At 37.6% G+C, this 23,934-nt stretch overlaps 1 protein-coding gene across 1 annotated transcript in view; it reads right to left on the bottom strand.

Moving 5' to 3' along the window:
* The window catches only part of LOC120538558 (secretory phospholipase A2 receptor-like), a 48,453-nt gene that overhangs the window by 8,046 nt on the left and 16,473 nt on the right, over positions 1-23,934 (bottom strand). The window contains exons 2-3 of the mRNA XM_039767953.1: positions 20,535-20,580; positions 8,971-9,318 (exon numbers count right to left, since the gene is read on the bottom strand). Coding sequence (XP_039623887.1) covers positions 8,971-9,318; positions 20,535-20,571 — 385 coding nt within the window. The 5' untranslated portion in view covers positions 20,572-20,580. The remainder of the gene's footprint in view (positions 1-8,970; positions 9,319-20,534; positions 20,581-23,934) is intronic.

Raw genomic sequence — 23,934 nt, 5'->3', positions numbered from 1 at the left:
AGTGCCGGGGAGCAGCTGGAGCCCATCCGGGTTCCCATAAAAGGGGCCGCCTCCCAGCAGTCGTGGCAGAAATCGGGTGGAAGACGACGAAGCTGGAGTAAGGACTGGAGGCGGCCAGGAGAAAGAGAGGCACAGGACTGTGTGGCCTGGACATTGGGGGATCGGTGCAAGAGGCACTGGGGTTTGTGAGCACGGTAGACTTTGTAAATATTGTAAATAAATGGTGTGTTGGGTGAAACTATGTTGTCCGTCTGTGTGTGTCCGGGCCAGAGTTCACAATATATATATATATATATATATTGTAAAAGAGGCAAAAGGAGGCAACAAAAAGGTTTGGGGTTTTCTGGCCCCTTATATTGTCAACACTCCAGAATTTATCAGCAAAAAAACAAAATGGTCAGACATAAATAATACAAGATTCATGAGCGACGCCATACTAGGCGTCGCAGCCATTTTTATATGGGAGGAGCCGGAAGTGCAGGAATGCTGGGAAGGAGTCGTGATGGATGATGGGAGAGCTGACGTCATTGAAGATGGCGGAGGAAGGGCGGAAGTGATCGTACTGCGGGCAAGGTCTTTATGGCGGGAGCGTCTTTAGTTCTGGAAAACAAAGAATCAAGGTTAGTACCCCGCCATTCCCCGCCAGCGAACGTCCTTCGACGTGTTTTAAGATCCATCCGCGATCTCCTAATCGCGCATGCGTGACTATATATATATATATATATATATACAGTCATATGAAAAAGTTTGGGAACCCCTCGGAATACAAAATAATTTACTCTACTTTCAACAAAAAAGATAACAATAGTATGTCTTTCATCTCCAAGGAACATCTGAGTACTGGGTTGTTTTCCGAAAAATGATTTTTATTGAAGCAGTATTTAGTTGTATGAAATTAAATCAAATGTAAAAAACTGGCTGTGCAACAATTTGGGTACCCTTGTACTTTTGCTGATTTGAATGCATGTAACTGCTCAATACAGATTACTTGCAACACCAATTTGATTGGATTAGCTCGTTAAGCCTTGAACTTCATAGACAGATGTGTCCAATCATGAGAAAAGGTATTTAAGGTAGTCAGTTGCACGTTGTGCTTACCTTTGACTCTCCTCTGAAGAGTGACAGCATTGGATCCTCAAAGCAACTCTCAAAAGATTTGAAAACAAAGATTGTTCAGTATCATGGTTTAGGGGAAGGCTACAGAAAGCTATCTCAGAGGTTTAAGCTGTCAGTTTCACCTATAAGGAATGTAATCAGGAAATGGAAGGCCACAGGCACAGTTGTTGTTAAACCCAGAACTGGCAGGTCAAGAAAAATACAGGAGCGGCACATGCACAGGATTGTTAGAATGGTTTCCGACAACCCACAGATCACCTCCAAAGACCTGCAAGAACATCTTGCTGCAGATGGTGTCGTATCTGTACACTGTTCTACAATTCAGCACAATTTGCACAAAGAACATCTGTATGGCAGGGTGATGAGAAAGAAGCCCTTTCTGCACTCACACCACAAACAGAGTTGCTTGTTGTCTACAAATGTTCATTTAGACAAGCCAGATTCATTCTGGAACAAAGTGCTTTGGACTGATGAGAAAATAATTGAGTTATCTGGTCATAACAAAAAGTGTTTTGCATGGCGGAAGAAGAACACCGGATTCCACGAAAAACACCTGCTACGTACTGTCAAATTTGGTGGAGGTTCCATCATGCTGTGGGGCTGTGTGGCTAGTTCGGGGACTGGGGCCCTTGTTAAAGTCGAGGGTCAGATGAATTCAACCCAATATCAACAAATTCTTCAGGATAATGTTCAAGCATCAGTCACAAAGTTGAAGTTACGCAGGGGTTGGATATTCCAAACAAGACAATGACCAAAAACACAGTTCGAAATCTACAAAGGCATTCATGCACAGGGAGAAGTACAGTGTTCTGGAATGGCCGCCACAGTCCCCAGATTTGAATATCATAGAAAATCTATGGGCTGATTTGAAGCATGTATGTATGTATATATATGGCCTCAAACTCCAGATTCAACTGCATTTCAACTGCACCAGTCTCAGTTTCAAAAGCTTTTTTGTTATGTAAAGAAATGACATCACACAAATTTACAAGTCATACAAGTTCTTCTTAAGTGCTTTTCTTTCTCCTCCACCTAGTGATGAGCGGTGCCTGGTTTCCTCCAAACGTGACGCCTGGCATTTACACCAAAGAGTTCAATCTTTGTCTCATCAGACCAGAGAATTTTGTTTCTCATGGTCTGAGAGTCCTTCAGGTGCCTTTTGGCAAACTCCAGGCAGGCTGCCATGTGCCTTTTACTAAGGAGTGGCTTCCGTCTGGGCACTCTACCATACAGGCCTGATTGGTGGATTGCTGCAGAGATGGTTGTCCTTCTGGAAGGTTCTCCTCTCTCTCCGGCCAGCTCTACGAAGAGTCCTGGTGGTTTCAAACTTCTTCCACTTACGGATGATGGAGGCCACTGTGCTCATTGGGACCTTCAAAGCAGCAGAAATTTTTCTGTAACCTTCCCCAGATTTGTGCCTCAAGACAATCCTGTCTCTGAGGTCTACAGACAATTCCTTTGACTTCATGCTTGGTTTGTGCTCTGACATGAACTGTCAACTGTGGGACCTTATATAGACAGGTGTGTACCTTTCCAAATCATGTCCAATCAACTGAATTTACCACAGGTGGACTCCAATTAAGCTGCAGAAACATCTCAAGGATGATCAGTGGAAACAGGATGCACCTGAGCTCAATTTTGAGCTTCATGGCAAAGGATGTGAATACTTATGTACGTGTGCTTTCTTAATTTTTTTATTTTTAATAAATTTGCAAAAACCTCAAGTAAACTTTTTTCACGTTGTCATTATGGGGTGTTGTGTGTAGAATTCTGAGGAAAAAAATGAATTTAATCCATTTTGGAATAAGGCTGTAACATAACCAAAAGGAAAAAATTGATGCGCTGTGAATACTTTCCAGATGCACTGTACATACACACTGACTGTCTATATTAACCAAATGAGCAGGATCGGTGTATGCAAGCCACCTTTACAGCATGCTGAGACATCATCAAGCTTGTTCAGACCTCCCCAGGCATGCCCAGGATGTCATCTTCCACAGAACAGCTTCCAACCTAATTCCATGCTTGGATATGCCCAGGCTGGAAAAGCTCTTGTTGATAAGTCACTTACAGGAGCAAAAATGTTTGGATCCAAATATAAGAAAAAAATTCATGACAAAACTGAAGATTTCTCTTAATCGGTACGTGATGGGCAAATTTTGATGTGATATTCTATGAAAAACACCCAATATTGCTCAAGAAGCAAAACCTTTGATGTGCAATGTATTCAATCTGCCAGTGGTACTGCCTGCCCCATAAACCCAGCGTCATTCACTTTTTCTGAGGAGAATTATTTCTCAGAGCGCTTCCTACAGTACTAATTTTTTATCTAGCTGGATAGTATTCAAATTTTCAAGGGTACCAAGTACCAAGACTCTCCCTTCACTCCTCCAGCTGCAGGTGTCACAAAGGGACCTGCCACCTGAGGTCTGCACCTACAGCGATGGTCTTGACAATCTCTTGTCTATGTAGCCCCATAACTTGATTGTCTGTATAGGCCATAATGGCAGGTGACTCTCTTTGCTATCTAACAGTCTAAGTGTTTTTGTTATTTGGGTCTTTTTCATATGTTTTCTGGTGTATTTGGAGTACTTGTTTTTGAGAGTCAAGTCCTGATAAGTATGCAGGAAATTATGTGCTTCACATATTTGAACTTGTGTTTCTAAACTGTGGTTCTAATTTTTTTTAATTGTGGTACTGTATGCTTATATTATTTTATGTGTTGCAATTACACTCCAAAATGAGAGTAATTTGTCAGAAAACCCTTCCCAAAATAAAATTAAATGATGTAAATTAATTTTTAATAAAAATAATTTGTCAAGTAAATTTAGAATTTTATAATAAAATACAAAACCAAAATATTACATTCAAAAAAACAAAAACTAAATACTGAAATTCAAAAATTAGAAGAATTGAATAGAAAGATTCAGGAACAACTTAACTTACAAAAATCAAAAACCAAGTAACAAAACCCTGAATAATAATGGCAGACTTTCCAAAATTCTGAAAGCCAAAAACAGAATGGCCAGGGTCCACAAAACCTAACCAATGATAAGAAGGTAACAGGACTAGAATATAACATTTGTGTCATTGCACCGAGACAATAGCTGTAGAAACATAAGTGACATTAGTTTTCCAGTGTTGAAGTAATGTTAAGTAATGAACCTGGGGCCTGTAATCAAATTAGGCATCTAACCCCAAGGCGATCAAACATAAACAGACACTTAACATACTTAAATTATGTACCTTCTGTTTTTTGTTAACTCCCAAAATAAACTTCATACAGAAAGTTAACAACAATGAAACAAAAGAAATTAGAATAAAATAGAACATTTTAGTAAAAAGTAAAGAATAAGTAAATAAAGTGATCAAAATACCCCAGGGAGAAATCCACATAAAACCATTATATAGTTGGCCTCTGCATTTCAAAAGTCAGTTCCAAGCTAGTGTGGGGGATTCATTTGAGAATCACATGCTTGAACCCATGTTCTTGGGTTCATATTGTATGACCGGCAAGTAGGGCAGATCCAGTCTCCAGGATTACTGTTAAAGGAAGTAGTTGCAATAACTCAATCTAAGCACTAGTGAGGAGTGAAACGATTCACGAAAATTACATTTGCAAAATAAATGGCATTTTGCTTTTAGCAAGATTTGTGCCATTTGTGACATGAGGAAAGGTGTTTAGTTTGTGTCTGTAAGCATTTTCCTGCATTAATTATAAATGCACCTGTCTGTTATTTAGTATACAAATGACTGTAATTTCATGTGGAAAAGAAAAATAATCAGACTTGTTTCTTATTACATGTAGATGATATTTTGTTAAACTGTAAGACATGGTTGTGATTATTCTGGTACTGCAATACAGACTTTGCCAATTTTGATGACAATCTTGGCAACTGCTGTCCTAAAGAGACAGAAATTAAACTTGTTCCCTCAAAGTGCTTGGAATATTGATACCTTCAACTGTAGAAATCAAGAAATAGGAAAGGTCAGTTACTATGTAACAGTAGAGAATTGGGGAAGAGACTTTTCATGTAGTGAGTTTTCCTGTAGAGGAAAAACAATGTGATGATGAGTAGATAAAAGCATGTCACATTTTAAAACATACTCTGTACTTCTCTGCAGGAATGTGAACGAAAGGCATAAACAAAACTGGTTTTACTGGTGTGTTTGAATTATTTGCGTTATGCAACTATGGAAAAGAACATAAATTAACATGGAAGTGTGAACAATAATTTATTACAAAATATTCCTTGTTTTCCAACCCCCAAAAATACCTTTATTGAGCTATGCAATTTTAGAGTTAGTTACTCAAAACTGTATGTGAAACAAAACATTCACATTTTACTTATCACTATGTACCTAAGAAAGGTGTCTGCATACAATACCAGTGCTTCTGACCCATTGGTGATACTGTTTCCCAGTTTTTGTGTTTTCTTGGAGAAAATGATGATTTGTTCTGATTTTGGGTGGTTTTGTTACAATTCTCTACCATTTCAACTGACTGATGTCTTTTTCTTTTCGTATCTGGTTAATTTTTTTCTTGGCTATTTGACTGCATGGAGTTGCGTGTCAATGACAAACATAAGCATACTCACAGTTACTTCTTCAAACAGTCACTTAGCACATTTTTGATTATTAAATAAGTATTTTTGAATATGTCATACTCAGAAATAACAACTATAACAGAATACAATTACATGCACTAGTAGCCTAAATTAAATATATGCTTTTTAACAGTTCTTTACATTGTCATTGTAGTTAAAAACATGGTCAAAATAGGGTTGTGGTTACTCAATAGTTGTCTTAGTCAGTAGGTTCCAATTTAATTTAATTTGTTAGTTGTTGTGGGTCTGTGACTAAAAACTGTATTTCAAATTTCTTAAACATAACATTTTTTGAAAGAAGTACCTTATAGAGTGTGAAAGGATAGAGAGTTAAGATAAAATTGTTGGCTGCCTTTTTTGATGTTTCACATTAAAACAGGCGTGCGGACAAAACTGGAAATATGGATATGCACAAAAAAATTCAGACGCACAAAATAAATAGTCCTTTCAGTTGTGTGTTTTGTTAAAAGAAAATGGCAAAAGCACGTATAAAAAAGAAGAATTTCACCTAAAGCGAAGTGCAGGTCCTAATCAGTGAAGTGGAGGCTTGGAAAAACATACTTTTTGGTGCCTTAGGCAGTGGTATGAGCAATACAAGGAACTCGATGATATGACGAGTTCAGAAAGTCGCACTGTGAGTGAACAAAAAGAAGTGGTCAGATGTCAAAATTGACATGAAAATGAGAGTTGTAGCCCACTGTCTGAGTGTCATATGGAAGTGTATTAGGGCACAGAGAAAATATACAGGTAGGGACACAGTGAAGAAAAAAAAGGTTGAAATGTCAACTTTAATCTCAAAATTTCCACTTAAATTTCATATTTTATTTTATCATTAAAGTAGAATATTGTAAATTTCATCTAAAAATCTATGTTCAATTTATTAGAGTTTCACAAATCCAAATTAATTTAGTTGGATCCAAATCCAACTAAAGTAGCATGTTAAATGCTTCGTGTTCTATGTGTGTGAATCACTATGAACTCTGTAAACACACTTTCTCTTTCACAACAGGGGCATGCAGGCACTGATCACCACACAGAATACATTACATTCATGATATTACAGTTCTCTGAACATTTTAGAATACTAAGATGTAAACTTGATATCTTTTTCATGATGAAACGCATTAAAGCATGTATTAAACATGTGGGGGCACGGTGGCGCAGTGGTAGTGATAAGCTAGAGCCCCATCCAGGGATATTGTCAATCGCCACACAATGAATTCTGTAATAACTTAAACCAGCTGTAAGCTTATGGAATATTGAAAAATCTTCATTATACATGCTTAATTATTCGATCCATCCAGGATCGCGCAAGTCCCAGCAAGCATCAAGTGGGAGGCAGGAACAACCTCTGGATACATTAACACTATACATTATTTAAATGAAGTTAATGGTTTATCTGTAAAATGTAATATGCATACTTTAATGGATTTCATCATAAAAGTATACATCCTAATATTCTAACAGTACACAGCTCCAAGAGGATAGCTCTTTGAAATCTAAATCGACTTAAAAGCCAGTCACCATCAACTGTAAATACACTCTCTTCTATTGAGAACTCAATTCTTTTATTGTCATTGTATGGTACAATGAGATCCAATATGCAAATCCTCCATGAACTTATTTTCCTATTAAATGATAAAATAATAATAATAATAATCTAATAAAAATAATGAAAAATATACAATATGAAAGCATAAGTACAATATAAATGTACATACAGTGCAGATAGTGCCAATGGTTCATAAAGAGGCTCAGGATGTGCAATGTTATAGTTGTAGTACAAGTTTACAATGAGGTAATTTTAATTCTAAGTACAAACAGTTCTACCGGGAGCACTTGATCGACTGATTGAGTGCATTTATAGCTCTTGGGATGAAACTGTTTCAGAACCACAAGGTTCATGCAGGAAAGGCTATGAAGCTTTTGCCAGGCTGAGGAAGTTCAAATAGACTGTGGCATGGCTGAGTGGAATCCATGAAGATGCTGGTGGATTTCTTGAGGCAGTGTGTGCTATAAATGTCCTTCAGGGCTAGAAGCTGTACCCAACCTCTGCACTCTCAACACAAACTGCTGTAGAGCTTTCCAATGAGCTGCTGTTACAGCTATAATATCACACACACATACAACAGGTTAAAATACTCTGAGTGGTGCACTAAAAGTAACAGTACTAAAGCTGCTATGGTATTTGGAATAGTTTGTTTGCTCCATGCACCATTATATTGTTACATTATGATTACAATCAAATTAATTAAATTTGTAAACAATATGCAATTAATTTTGGTGGATTTGATAAATACTGCTTCAATGATGTGAGTCCAAAAAAAGGGAGACCACACAGAAACTAATCACTGCTTTGATGCTGGGTAACACCAGTTTGCAAAACCAAGCAGAAAGTGCGTATGCAAGGTTGGAGGCTTCTGTGACAATGTGTGTGGCTTTATGCCAAGTTTAGTTTTTTTACATCGCAATGTAAGCGTGGAAGCAGGCGTACACAACATTTTTGTGCATACGCACCATTTACACATGAGGCCCTAGGTCTGGAGATTTCCTGATATGTTATAGTGTCAGAGAAATAATGAATCATTAAGATGCACATAATGCAGTCATGAGGTTGTTTTAAGTATAATGTAAAATGCTCTGGAGATATTTATTTACTCTAGTCTTGCATACTGTAATTCCATTTCTCAAAATGCAGTTGAAGCTAGCTCTTTCAGAAAAAAACTGAAACAGTAAATTAATCCATAAATGAAGTTGCACAGAAAGTTTCTATGTTTTAAGATAGACAAGTTTGCATATTTGCCAATGCTTTTCAATAAGAGATTTTGAAATTTCAAATCTGTGAACAGTGTGCTGTATCTGAGCAATTTTCTATGAAAACTGAAGTATCTTGACAAATTTCCTTGAAGAATAAATGACAGATTTCAACAAAATTAGTCAACAGAAAGCCAAACTGTTTCAGAGTCAGATAGACATGACAATCGCAGTAGGTGCTTTTCACGTTATATTTAATAATTAAGACAATATTAAATAAATCAAATTTACTTTTGTTTGATTGGTGGAACTGTTAAGATGTTAATGCAATATTTGCAATATATTTGTAATATTGAAAGATATTAAAAACCTGAATAAGGATTTATTCAAAAATAAAACATTTTAATTAGAAACAAATGTTTATACATTTATAATAGTATTAAATATTACAATTTTATCAATTTTACAAAGTAAAAAGTTACGTATTCTGTACCTTTGTAGCACATGAAAGGCTTCAAAACATCACAGTATGAATCCATCCAGGAGCCATCCATCTTAGCATAACCACAAAATAAGTTCCTTTTCCAGTTGTAATAATTTGGGATTTCTCCATTAGACCACTGCCAGATGTCTTTTTCATGATAGAGCCCAATCCAGAAAGAATAATAATAATAATAATAATTTCTTGCAATGTTTGACAGCTGCTGATTCATCTCTTGATTTGTAATAGTTACCAGATCCGAGTTGTTACTTCTACAGAAACTCTGAGCTGCATTCCATGACATGGGGGTTGATACAAAATAAAAATCTGTTTCACTGCAGGAAATAAGCAATATGAAGTCTGGAATACAAAAAGTTAAACAACTGACAAAAAGCAAAAAAATGTGGTGTACAATAACTGATTCATTCAGCTGTAAATAAATTGGACAAAACCCTTATTATGAAATGTTTGTCCTGCTTAGAACATTTTTCCAAGAACCACATGGACCACATGTTCAGATCTACAACATATTGAATTGCAAAAATTAAAAAAGAACTTCATTTTTACTGATCTTGTGTTATCTTGTTGCTTGAATACACTATTGACTAGTTTTATTTAATTTGCCCGTTTCATATTTTAATCAATACATAAATCACTTTAATACTCTGACAAATGCTAAGATATTTACTCAAGAAAAGGCACAGATGGGAAAAAGAAATCAAAAAGGTAAATTAGTGAGGAACTGGGAGAACTTTGTAATTTTGTATGACTTCAATAGACATTTATTGAGAAAATAAGCAATGTGAATGTTGTACCTCAATTATATTTTTGTACTTTTATTACAATTTGGTCTATTATTATTTTCTCTCTTCTTGTCTTTTTAACTGTTATGCCTCACACTGAGCTGACTGCACCTTCAATTTCGTTGTTCCTTTGTAAAAGTGACAATGACAATAAAGATCTATCTATCTATCTATACGAAGCAAAAAAACTTGGGAACTACGAGGCCCAGAAATCAGCAGTGACCCTTATTGTTGCTCCTGGATTGACCAACTTCACTCCCTGATGTGCCAGCATATCAAAGCAACTAACAGCACACAACAAAGAAAATTAATAATAGTTCAAGTAAAAAAAATCAGAAAGCAGCATACAAAAGAAAAACATTACAAATAAAGTGGTGATGTCAAAAAAGTCCAAATAAGTTTGACTTTTCTAAACAAAATTAAAAGAACCGGCAGTCTTACTTTCCACCCCAGGCTTTGTTTTATGCACTGCATAAAATGCCCTTTGAAAATTAAGATACAATATTCCTGTTTTGCAAGAAAATTGAATTAAAGTAGCAAAATTAACTGACAGTGCGTGAGAAAATGGAATTGGTAAGATTTTCTAAAATAAGACACATTTCCTTTAATCTAAAGAAAAATGATAAAGCTTAACCCCTTATCAAGCGGGGTCATTTTTGCTAAATCGCTTGTAATTTGACCTCTCCAAATTAGAATCATTGCTGTTATTGAACTATCTGGAGTATAAACACATGTTTGGTCTCTTTGTAAAGGTAACATTCTCTAGTTTCACCCTTAGTAGTCAGAATCACTGTAGGTGTGACTGATCAAAAGTTATGCACATTAGAACTCACAAAAAAAACAAATTTTTTTGTTCTCGCCTAAGTTTTTTTTGTGAAAATAAAGGAAAATAAAGCTGCAGTAGGTAGGTGGGGACAGAAACACACTATGTACCAACAGAATAACTTGTTGACTACTCATATTTCAAATTTGAAAAGAATACCTGTAAAAATGACATTTTTACACCAGTTTTTATGTGGGCATGCCCAGGGGCTTTTTAGAGGGACCATTATCCACATTTTGGAACGTATGGAAAAAGTGTAATAACCTTTGAATGCTTCAACCCACATATATCAATGAGGGCTCTACTGAAAGCTTACACCTAAAGGAATCTATATCTACACACAGTGTCACTCTATTAGTTATAAAAATAATAAAAACAATAAAAAATACACATTTCAATATAAAAATAGTCAATACAAGTCTTATGGGCCAAAATATATATATATATTTTATTTTTTACTTTTTTTTTTTATAAAATGCACACAAATTATATACATTTCTTTTACAAACTGTTACAACACAGCTCAGCGTTTTTTCATGTGCCACTGATGGCAGTAATCCCTAGCCGGCAGAAAGCACAAGGGCATGTCACATGTCGCTCTCTGCCATTAGACGTCTCCTGGGCCAAATGATTACTTTCACGCCGCGTACATGCCTCTAATACTTTTAATCGAGAGTGTATTCACGTTTATCTGTACTTTTATCCATATTTAAAATGCGAAAAAACTTGGTGAAATCACAATAAACAACCACGCACCAAGTCTGCAGACTGGCACAAATGCCACCTTCGCAGCTCGATCGTTTGTTTACAAGTTAGTATGGCAAGTTACATATCAAAATGCTCGGCTGCTCATTGGCTGTAAGTTTTGAGTGTCACTCACAGTGTCCAATCAAACTGGTAGATTCTACCAGGGTTTGGAGTTGTACGTCATCGTTCAGCTGTCTGTGACACTTGTTGGCTATACGAGGTGCCAGTCAACCCCAGACCCGTCGTAATTGGCCAACTTAGGTGTCAATCAGAAGCTAACACTTCCGTGTAACATGCTGTAGCATGGTTATCGCCGACAGAAACAAATTACGTCTGATATGATCAATAGAAATGAAAAAATGACATAGCTAGTCTCAAGTTATGAAACGTTTTCTGGAGTTTTTGTCCCTTTGAGGATATATCGTGTGTTTTGAACCTAATCGTTTTACTGAATTATATTCGCTGGAGCCTTACGGACAGAATAAGACCAATACTGCTCAGAAATATTGATGTTTGACTTGCAGAGGGTCTTCAAAGGTAGGGAAAGTCAACTCTTAAAAGTATGTACTTCTCTGTAAAAAAGGCTTTAGTGTCAGTGCTGTGGTTGTTGTGTGTCAAAATGGTTTATATCATCAGAAAGACGAGACTTTGAAGTTTCATTTGATGGGTAGGGTGTCGAGATGCATGACAGATGGGCATGCACACATGGCTGTGACGTCGTCAAAACGCTGTTATGTCCCGGGACCGGTACGTGTGCGTGTTGAGAAAAAAATAACATCCCTAAGCAAGTTAAGTCAGTGTTTAAGCAAGAAATGTTCAAAACTAGACAACAGCTGTAAACAAAAATATTAGCTTATTTGAAAAACATGTATCTCGTGATATTTGTGTAAATAAGTAAAAACTGAAAACAAGTAATTAGGGTTTACTTTATAAAAACACCACAAGCAAAGATGACTCAAACTAAGCTATTTATTTGCCTAAATGCATTTCATTTTGCATGCAGCAATATATCTATCCATCCATTATCCAACCCGCTATATCCTAACTACAGGGTCACGGGGTGCAGCAATATAGTAGTCTTAAAAACTGTAGGTCTGATTTTTAAAACATAAATAAATGTCATGTATTTTCTGCCATCAATTTTGATATTTAAATGGACTTTTTCAAAATTATTAGGTTGATTTTTTTTATTTCTTGTTAATATTACAAATGGCACACAAACAAGCAAAATAGTCTTACTCATCAGGGACCTCATGTATAACGGGCACACAAAAATGTTGCATAAACCTGCTTCCACACTTACATCGAGACGAATAAAAGTAAACTTGTTGTAAAGCTACGAGCAATTTTATGGCAAACCAGACCATGTCTATGTACATTTCTGCTCATTTTTGTAAATGGATGACACCCAGCATCAAAGCAGTTCAGCTGTTTCTGTGTGGTTTCCCTTTCTTTCTTAGATTTGCATCCATGATGGGAGCTTTATCAAATACACCAAAATTAATTGCAAATTGTTTATAAATTCAAGGCACTCAGTTGTAATCAATCTATAACAATACAGTGTTGTATGGAATTGTCAAACTATTCCAATTACTATGGCTGCTTTAGCAATGTTAGAAGACATTGCAAATGGAAAAATTAGAAGATTGCACATGTTTACAGATCATACTGATTCCGAGTCCAATGATGGTGATTGGCTTCTAAGTCAATTTAGACTTCCAAGAGCAATCCTTTTGGAGCTGTGTGCTGTTAGAATATTAGGATGTATGCTTGATAACATTTCTATGATGAAATGCACTAAAGCATGTATATTACATTTTATAGATAAATTATCAACTTCATTTCAGACCCCCGTGACCCTATGTTTGGATATACCGGGTTGGAAAATGACTGACTGAATTCAATAATGTATACTGTTAATAATTAAACATACAGGGCATGGAGGCGCATTGAAGCACTGGTGCTTCACAGTAAGGGGGTCACATCCCGGGTGTTCCCTGCCTGGAGTTTTCCTTGTGGGTTTCCTCGACATCCTTCGGTTTCCTTCCAGAGGTATGCAAGTTAAGGGATTTGGTGATCCTAAATTGACGCTAGTAATTTATGTGTGTGCTCATATTCACTCTACAATGAGCTGGCTCCCCATCCTGGGATTGTTCCTGGCTAGCGCTAGATGCCTGCTAGGACTGGTGTAAACCTGGATGGAATAATTAAAAATGTATAATGAAAATTTTTCAATGTTCCTTAAAATTTCTGAACACTCAGTGTTTTAAGTTTATAGCTTTTACTTTATAGTTTTACTATCACTGTGCGACTTTCTGAACTTGAACTTTTGAGTGCCTCCGCCATGCTATGCCACTCCATCAATTTCCTTTTGTTGCTTATACCACTGCTTAAGTCACCAAATAGTACATTTTTCCTTGCCTATACTTCACTAAGCAGGACCTCCATTTTGAATTTACTAAAATTCTTCTTTTTTACTCGTGCTTTTGCCATTTTATTTTAACAAAACACTAAACTAAAGGGGCTATTTACAGTATATTGATTTACATATTCAAATAGGTGTAATTCTGGCAGGAGTGGGTGGGGGAAAGTATGTTGAACTTTGTTTATGCACAGTTTTATGCATCTGAATTTTTGTGTGTACGCACGTTTCTAGTTCTGTCCTTATACCATGTTTTAGTGTATATTTATGCTAGGCTCTATACATGAGGCATCTAGGAATTTATTTGATAAATTAACCCAATCTACAAATAGAACTGTTAAAATGTATAGACTAAATATACTGTAAAATAAAATCACCCTTGCTCAGATTTTAATTTTTTGCAAAGTAGTAGAAAATGGCCACCATAAAAGTATAAGCGTGATGGATCTTTGAAGAAAAAGTACCTTTTTTCTTCTTCTTTCGACTGCTCTCATTATCTTTCTGTCCTCTGTATCTTTTTCTGTTACACCCATCACCTGCATGTCCTCTCTCACCACATCCATAAACATTCTCTTAGGCCTTCCTCTTTTCCTCTTCCCTGGCAGCTCTATCCTTAGCATCCTTCTCCCAATTTACTCAGCATCTCTCCTCTGCACATGTCCAAACAAACGCAATCTCACCTTTCCGACTTTGTCTCCCAACCGTCCAACTTGAGCTGACCCTCTAATGAACTAATTTCTAATCCTACCCATCCTTGTCACACCCAATGCAAATCTTAGCATCTTTAACTCTTCTACCTTCAGCTCAGTCTCCTGCTTTCTGGTCAGTGCCACAGTCTCCAACCCATATAACATAGCTGGTCTCACTACCGTCCTGTAGACCTTCCCTTTCACTCTTGCTGATATCTGTCTGTCACAAGTTACTCCTGACACTCTTCTCCACCCATTCCACCCTGCCTGCACTCTCTTTTTCACCTCTCTTCCACAATCCCAATTACTCTGTACTGTTGATCCCAAGCATTTAAACTCATCCACCTTCACCAACTCTACTCCTTGCATCCTCACAATTCTACTGATCTCCCTTCTCATTTACACACATGTATTCTGTCTTGTTCCTACTGACCTTCATTCCTCTCCTCGCTAGGGTCTCCTCAACCTGTTCCCTACTATCGCTACAGATCACCATGTCCTCAGCAAACATCATAGTCCACGGGGACTCCTGTTTAATCACGTTTGTCTACCTGTCCATCACCATTGCAAATAAGAAAGGGCTCAGAGTCGATTCCTGATGTAATCCCACCTCCACTCCTACTGCAGACCTCACCATGGTCACGCTTCCCTTATACATATCCTGCACAACTCTTATATACTTCTCTGCCACTCCCAACTTCCTCACACAACACCACAACTCATGCTTTCTCCAGGTCCAAAAAGACGCAATGCAACTCCTTCTGGCCTTCTCTATACATCTCCATCAACACCCTCAGAGCAAATATCGCATCTGTGGTGCTCTTTCTTGGCATGAAACCATAGTGCTGCTCACCAATCATCACCTCACTTCTTAACCTAGCTTCCACTTATCTCTTTCGTAACTTCATGCTGTGGCTCATCAATTTTATCCCCTGTAGTTACTACAGTCCTGCACATCCCCCTTATTCTTAAATATCGGCACCAGTACACTTCTTCTCCACTCCTCAGGCATCCTCTCACTTTCCAAGATTCCATTAAACAATCTGGTTAAAAACTCCACTGCCATCTTTCCTAAACACTTCCACAGGTATGTCATCTGGACCAATGGCTTTTCCATTCTTCATCCTCTTCATAGCTGTACTCACTTCCTCCTTGCTAATCCGTTGCACTTCTTTATTCACTATCTCCACATCTTCCAACCTCTTCTCTCTCTCTCTCTCTCTCTCGTTCTCTTCATTCATCAGCCACTCAAAGTACTCTTTCCATCTGTTCAACACACTCTCATCGCTTGTGAGTAAGTTTCCATCTTTATCCTTTATAACCTTAACCTGCTGCACATCTTTTCAAGCTCGCTTCCTCTATTTAGCCAATCGGTACAAGTCCTTTTCTTCCTCTCATACAACTCATCATATGCCTTTTATTTAGCCTTCGCAACCTCTCTCTTTACCTTGCGCCTTATTTCCTTGTACTCTTGTCTACTTTCTGCATCTCTCTGACTATCCCACTTCTTCTTTGCCATCCTCCTCCTCTGTTTACTCTCCTGTACTTCCCCATTCCACCACCAGGTTTCCTTTTCCTCATTCCTCTGTCCAGATGTCACGCCAAGCACCCTTCTTGCTGTCACCCTTACTATATCTGCTGTAGTTTCCCAACTGTCTGGTAATTCATCACTACCACCCACTGTCTGTCTCACCTTCTCCCTAAACTGAACCTTGCAGTCTTCCTATTTCAACTTCCACCATTTGATCCTTGGCTCTGCCCTCACTCTCTTCCTCTTCTTGATCTTCAACGTCATCCTACAGACCACCATCCTATGCTGCTTAACTACACTTTTCCCTGCTACCACTTTACAGTCTTCAATCTCCTTCAGATTGACTCTTCCACATAGGATGCAATCTACCTGTGTGCATCTTCCTCCACTCTTGTACGTCACCCTGTGTTCCTCCCTCTTCTTAAAATACATATTCACCACAGCCATTTCCATCCGTTTGGCAAAATCCACTATACTCTGACCTTCTTCATTCCTCTTCTTGACAACATACCTACCCATCACCTCCTCATCTCCTCTGTTCCCTTCACCAACAAGTCCATTGAAATCCACTCCAGTCACCATTTTCTATCTCTTGGGTACGCTGTTCATCACTTCATCCAACTCACTCCAAAAATCTTCTTTCTCATCCATTACACACCCAACCTGTGGGGTATATGCACTAACAACATTCATCCCCACACCTCCAATTTCCAGCTTCATAATCATTACTCTGTCTGACACACTTTTCACCTCCAAAACACTCTTGACATACTGTTCCTTCAGAATAACCCTTACTCCATTTCTCCTCCTATCCACACCATGATAGAACAATTTGAATCCACCTCTGATCTATCTGGCCTTACTCCCCTTCCATTCGGTCTCTTGAACGCACAATATATCAACCTTCCTTCTCGCCATCATATCCTTACTCCCCTTCCATTCGGTCTCTTGCTCGCACAATATATCAACCTGCCTTCTCGCCATCATATCTGTTAACTCTCTCCCCTTGCCAGTCATACTGCCAACCTTCAAAGTTCCTACCCTCAGTTCCACTCTCTTTACCTTCCTCCTCTCCACCTGGTTCTGGACACATCTCCCCCCTCTTCTTCTCCTTCTTCTTCTTCTTCAGCCTACAGTAGTCCAATTTCCGCCAGCCCCCTGTTGGCTAACAGTACTGGTAGCGGTCGTTGTTAAACCTAGGCTCGACTGATCCGGTTTGGAAATTTGTATTGTTGTCCGCATATTGATTTAGCAAAATTTTACACCAGATGCCCTTCCTGACATAACTCTCCCTGTTTATCCGGGCTTGGGACTGGCATGGAGAAACACACTGGTTTGTGCATCCCCTATGGCTGGGTTGCATAGTTTAAAAGAAGAAAAGAAACTGAGCTAAAATACTGTCAAAAGTCAGAAACACGTGACAGAGGTTTATAGATATTGAAAAGTAGTGGTAAATTGAATCTCAACATTGGTAACTACAATCAAACTAAGCCAGACTGGTGCACCAAGTGCTTGGGACAGCCATCATTTCTGTTGCTAAAACTGCTTTTCCTGTCATAATTGCCACAGATGGCAGGTTCGAACACTAATACTTTGTTTTTCTGCTGGTATATAAATATTTTTTATTCAGGATACTGTGAATGTAAATGCCTTAATTACATACTTATATATATACAAAGTATCAAAACATTCAAAATACTAGCAAAAAATTCTTAAAGAACAATGAAATAACAAATATTCAGTTGTGTTCAAAATAATAGCAGACTGACATCACTAACTTGATCCATCACTGTTATTGGTAGAAATTATATTTCTACAATGCAAATAATTTAGTAGGTGTAGCAGAGTAATATTAAACCAACAGGCCCAATAGGTACGACATGCATGCTGCTGATTCTGTGTAAGTGAATCATTAATTGTAAGGGTGTACGTATTCAAAATAATAGCAGTGTGGAGTTCAGTTAGAGGTCATTCATTCTGTTAACAAATAGGTGTCAATTAAGTCCCTTATTTATGGAAGGAAGGCAGCATATGTTGTACATGCTGGTTATAGTGCATTTCTCTCTGAAAATCTGAATAAAACAGGTTGTTCCAGATATTGTTCAGAAGAACAGCGTACTTTGATTAAAAATTTGATTGGAAAGAGGAAAACATATAAAGAGATACAGAAAATGATAGGTTACTCAGCTAAAATGATTGCAAATGCTTTAAAATGGCAACCAAAACCAGAAAGACGTGGAAAAAAATGGAAATCTACCAAGAACAGCCAAAATGGCAAAGACTCAGCTAATGATCAGCTCCAGAAAGATCAAAGGTCTAAAGTTACCTGTGAGTACTGTTACAATTAGAAGATGCCTATGTGAAGCCAAGCTATCAGCAAGAAGACCCCACAAAGTACCATTGCTGGAAAAAAGACACGTTGAAGAGGTTACAATTTGCCAAATAACACATTGACTGGCCTAAAGAGAAATGGCGCAACATTTTGTGGACTGACCCTTTTTTGATCTAGGAGCCGCAGACAGTTTGTCAGATGAACCCGAAACACTGAATTCAATCCACAGTACACTGTGAAGCATGGTGGCGCACGCATCATGATATGGGGCCTATTTATCGCATACCAGGGATCATGGATCAGTTTGAATATGTCAAAATACTTGAAGAGGTCATGTTGCCTTATGCCGAAGAGTAAATGCCCTTGAAATGATGTTTCAACAAGACAACGACCCCAAACCAGTAAACGAGCAACATCTTGGTTCCAGACCAACAAGTTTGACGTTATGGAGTGGTCATCCCAATCCCCACACTTTAATCCAATAGGAAATTTGTAGGGTGACATCAAAAATGTTTATGAGGCAATACCAAGAAATGCAGAAAAACTGTGGAATGTAGTCCAATCATCCTGGGCTGGAATACCTGTTCACAGGTGCCAGCAGTTGGTCAACTCCATGCAACACAAATGTGCAGCAGTTCTCAAAAACAGTGGTTATGCAACTAAATATTAGTTCAGTTATTTAAAGGAAAGCAAAATCTTGAAACATTTTTCAGTTAATACAGTGAATGTTTGAGTTTCTACTAGAAGAATGCAGACACTGCTATTTTTTTAACAGTCTAACATTCCCTTTTCTTCACTTTCTGTAAAGGAATAACATAAATTTGTTACATTTTTATTCATGTTTTGATTTGAAATAGAATATGCGGTGTTTCCCAGTGCATTTGCTTATATGGAAATAAAAGCTGTTATATTATTTGCTTTTTTTAAACCCACTGCTATTACTCTGAATACAACTGTATGTCTTTGAAACAAGCAGACTAGTAGTCTATGATTTTGTTTAAGGTACATTTCGGAACACCCTACTTGAAGACCCTACTAGGGTGTACTTGAAGTTTGTCATTTTTAACTTGACAAACACATCTTGATTACATAGCACAGGGTATTACATATCTTTATTTTTCATTGATTTTGCAAGCTCAGAATGAGAAAGGCATACCCATTATTAAAATAAAATTGAATGAATCTATTTCATGTTTTAGATTTCCACCACTAGTATAGCATCTTTCACTTCTGTTTTCAAATGTTGACATCCATATACACACATGCATAGGCACTGCATTTGTGATGAATTTTAAAGTTTCACTCTTGCATCAGAACTAATGGAATGTGACTATTTTAATTACTAGTTTACTTTGACTCAGCCTCAAAGAGATCCTAGATTTGTCATCACATTCTAAATTCAGTTTGATTTTGGAGCTGGATAAAAACATATTTTTAATTAACAAGGCAATGAGGGTTACATTTTGTAGAAACTGATCAGCTTACCTGTAATAAGAAGTCACACTCTTTTTTGTTCTTTCAACTTTATGGTTGACACTCTGCAGCCACTACTTGAGGACATACATCTAAGTTGCCTCTCTTTGTTCACCTCAAGAAAGTCATCATAGCAAAATTAGTGGCTGATTTTTATGATTAATTTGTATGTTTCATGTTAGTGCTTGTCCCCGAATGAGGCCCCAATAAATCTTTTGGATTATAAAGCCATTAAAGTTAACATCTCCTCTGTCTGTTTCCCTATCATTGTAAGATTAGAGCATTTAGCAATACTGTCAGTGTTATATGTCTGAAAGACCATTTAATTATTAAATTTACCAAATATACATAAGTCTAGTTTTACTGGTTTTCCTAGTTTGAGTGTTAACTCTCCATTTTTTTGTGCTAATTAAGGAAAAGTTCAACCAAAGGGTATGCATTCAGTACATGCTTTGGTATATGTTTGGGTAACAATATATGTACTATCAAATTAGATCTGCTAAAAGATATGCTGAGCACCATTATCACAGATTACCCAGGATACAGAGCAGGCCAGTGAATGTGGCTGTCCACTAGGACTGGTGGCTGCAGGTTGGCACATCCCAGTATTTTATGGAGTCTTTCTTTCCATGCCTTTAAACTTAATGACACATACATTTGCACCCAGGATTTCAAAATAGATGTTTCAGCATTTTTCATTTTTCATATTAACTTAGTTTTGTGTAAAAATAAATTGAATGATTCTTTCTGACTTACCTCTTAAAATAAGAATGACCGGTATCAATTTCTCCATGTCAGGAAGCTGCTAATTAGAAGAGAATGATATTCACCATACAGCATACAGTATAAAGACATAAAGCAATTGAGAAAGGATAAGTGATTTAAACTCATTTTCTAGAAATTTCCCAGGGTTTATATTAACCATGTGTAGTATTTACCATTTACTGTTTCTTAAACTAAAATAGTTTACAGGTCCAGGTATTCTCCCCAAGCAATAACAATTAATTCTTTAAAATAACAGTGATTAACAAAATAGTTAAAAGTTACAGTACATGTTTTCTTTTTGAAACAGCTTTATAAATGATGTGTTTGCTTAGCAATCAAGCACATATCAAAATGAATATTTAAGTTTAAAGTCAAATACTGAGATTTTAAACTTTTAGTAAAAACAAACCATGACATTATTATAAGTGTGCGTGTTCAACTACACACTAACCTATACTAAATCTAGGAGATTTGTTTCTCTTTTTATTGATTTTAATTAGAAATAAATAACATTCCATACGGTCAAGACAAATTTAACAAATCAAAACAAAATTTGACCCCCACCTAAGTGAAAGAGAGAGGAGCCAGCAACCGCAACTACTCTATAAAAGAAGCAAGAAAAGAAAAGTATCCTTTTTCCTTCAGATGGAAGCTTATTCTAAAATGTAATTGAATGCTGGGTTGTGTCATGCCCACTTCTGCTTTAGGTCATTGTAGAGTCACCCTTTGGATGGAGATTTGTTTCATCCGCTTAGATTTTATGATATTCAGTTTATGCTGATGAATGCTAAATTGAATGAATGAAAATGCAGTGTAATATTTCAACAAATAATTTAAAAAAAAAAAATCAGATGAAATGAGTGTTCCATTGAGAGAGGTAAAGACATCAGATTGAAATGTTATCTTCACTCTCAGTTCTTATAAATTTTTACGTTTTCCTCACTTTAAGTTCCCAATAAAAGAAGACTTATTATGTCCAAATCTTATTGAAGAATTTCATCCTGAAAAGAAACGATGAAGTCAAATGATTTAACGTGAAAATTGTTGATCAGTTATATGGCAAATTGGTTAAATGCGTATGAATAAACTATGCTGAAACAGTTGGTGGTAATGGTGCGAAAGTTGAAAACATCAACTTACAATATCCTGTAGAATATCTACAACCATCTACAAATATCTTCCACCAGCTGAATTACTGTTGAAAGAAGGATGTATCATAATGTTATTGCATAATTTATGTATGAGTGATGGACTATGCAATAGGACAAGATTAGTTGTACTGAACATTGGTCGAGCAATTCTGACATGTAAAATTTTAACATGCGACAAGAAAGGTAATGTAGTACATCTTCTGTGGATAACATTAGACACCAAAGGAGATCTTGATATGTCATTCGTATTAAAATGTTTACAGTTTCTCGTTAGAATAGCTTTTGCTATGACAATTAACAAATCACAGGGACAAACATTTGAAAAAGTCAGTTTATTTATTAGAGAGAAAGAAATGAGATATTCACTCACGGGCAGTTATACGTTGCATTGCCACAATGTAACTCCAAACACGGTATGAAAATTCAATGCGATATTGATGAAAATTTAATTCCAAATATTGTTTTTACTGAAGTTTTACAGTAAAAGTGTAAGTTTAAAAAGTATTTGTGTGTTCATTTCAAAGCCAAACAGAACAAAAATGTATAACACAACAAATACCTCTAATGCAATATGAAACATAATTTTCTTTCAATTTATTATGTTTTACTATTTTTTACTATGGTTAATTACTCGCTGTAATGTAAAATAGTTAGGTTTATTATGCATATTAGAGGGCGAGTAGGGGGATGTTGTGTGGACCAAGTAAAGGTAATTCGACGTCAGGCCAAGGGAAGGTGGGGTGCACTAAACCTTCTCCTGTTATCTCTACAGACCAGCCGCGGGAAAACCTATCTGAACCAAGAACGCCAGTTCCGGCTCCCAGAAGAACATCACTTTCAGATCCGGTGCCCAGAAGAATGTCACTTCCTGTTCTGGCGCCCAGGCTGATGCCAGAAAAACATCACTTCCGGTTGCCCAACATCACTTCTGGTGACCCTACATCACTTCCTGTCTGACCACTTAAAACCACCGTCTTTTCCAACCTTCATCAGTTCTGTCTTGGACTCTGTACTATCAACAACTCTGCTGAAAATTCAAAGAAACCTTTGCAGCTAGGAATATTATACGAGTAGCTGCCCCAAACCTTTTTTACGTGTGTCGAGTCTGTTCCTTTTACAGTTGCTTAGCTGGCAGGATGATGGCCTCCTGGAGAGAACGGAGGGTAAACCTAAACCTAGGCTCGACATACGCTTATAATCCAACAAAATATCAGATGGGTAAGTACCGCTCCCGAGTTGCGGAGTGGGCGTCAGTCAGGGCGTATCGGGGAAAGCTTCAGTATGCTTCGACCCATCATTCTGTTAAAGGTCTGGGGAAGAATAGCCCCGGGACCCACAGACTAGAGCCAAGTGTGTTAGGGAATGCATTGAGTGCTTATTATGGCCTCCCGGGTGTGGGGACTGCCCCATCATATCCCACAAAGGCCAAGCCCTTAAATAAAGGTGGGAGAAACTCAGGCTGGCAGGTAAGAAACATAATGGTCTGGACATTTAACCCTGCTAAGGCAACCAAGAAACAAGCCGTGGCTTTATGGGCTAAGGTGGTTGGTTGGCTACAACCCCATGAAAGTTCCAGCCACCAAATAGCGGAGCAGGTGGCCTGTGCTTTATTTCTCCGAAGCCTACTTGGGAAAATTGCGCAGCCAGCCTGGGAGTATACTGATATTGTCTTGCTAGCCGAGACAAAAGATCACCTTAAGGCGGAAACTGGCTTGGGAGTGTCAGAACAGGACTCGTGTGAACTCGGGCGTGCTTGTGTCCGTAATACAGAGTCCCGCGACTATAATGAGAAGCATGTTCGAGTGGACCCTGGGATGCACCGGAGTGTGCGTGGTGATGTGGGAGGAGGCACGGTGCGCTCTCGCTAATCCACTGGCCTGTTTGCATATGGGAGAAGTGCTAGTCAATGGAATTAAAGTAATCGCTTTATTTGATTCCGGCAGTAACATTTCCATTGTTGCTTGCCATCTAATATTACCGTGACAGTGGTGTAAAAATAAGACCCGCAATACCTGGGACATCCGGTATTATCGATCCGTCAATTGCTATATATACGGTGGCAATGACAAATAATCCTCCCTTCCCCATGATACTAGGAAGAGATTGGGCCGACATAAATAGTGGTAATACAGTCACTTCTCCTTCTCAATAACTAGGTCTAGTCACGGACGCGGATTCAGCGTCATGCCGTGTATACAGCCGGCTGAGGAGCAGAGATCGGCCTCTAGTGATAACGAAGA

The sequence above is a fragment of the Polypterus senegalus genome, chromosome 11 (genome assembly GCF_016835505.1).
Source record: "Polypterus senegalus isolate Bchr_013 chromosome 11, ASM1683550v1, whole genome shotgun sequence".
Lineage (NCBI taxonomy): Eukaryota > Metazoa > Chordata > Cladistia > Polypteriformes > Polypteridae > Polypterus > Polypterus senegalus.
Note: the sequence above shows the minus strand (reverse complement) of the source record. Positions and strands in the feature narration are given on the sequence as shown.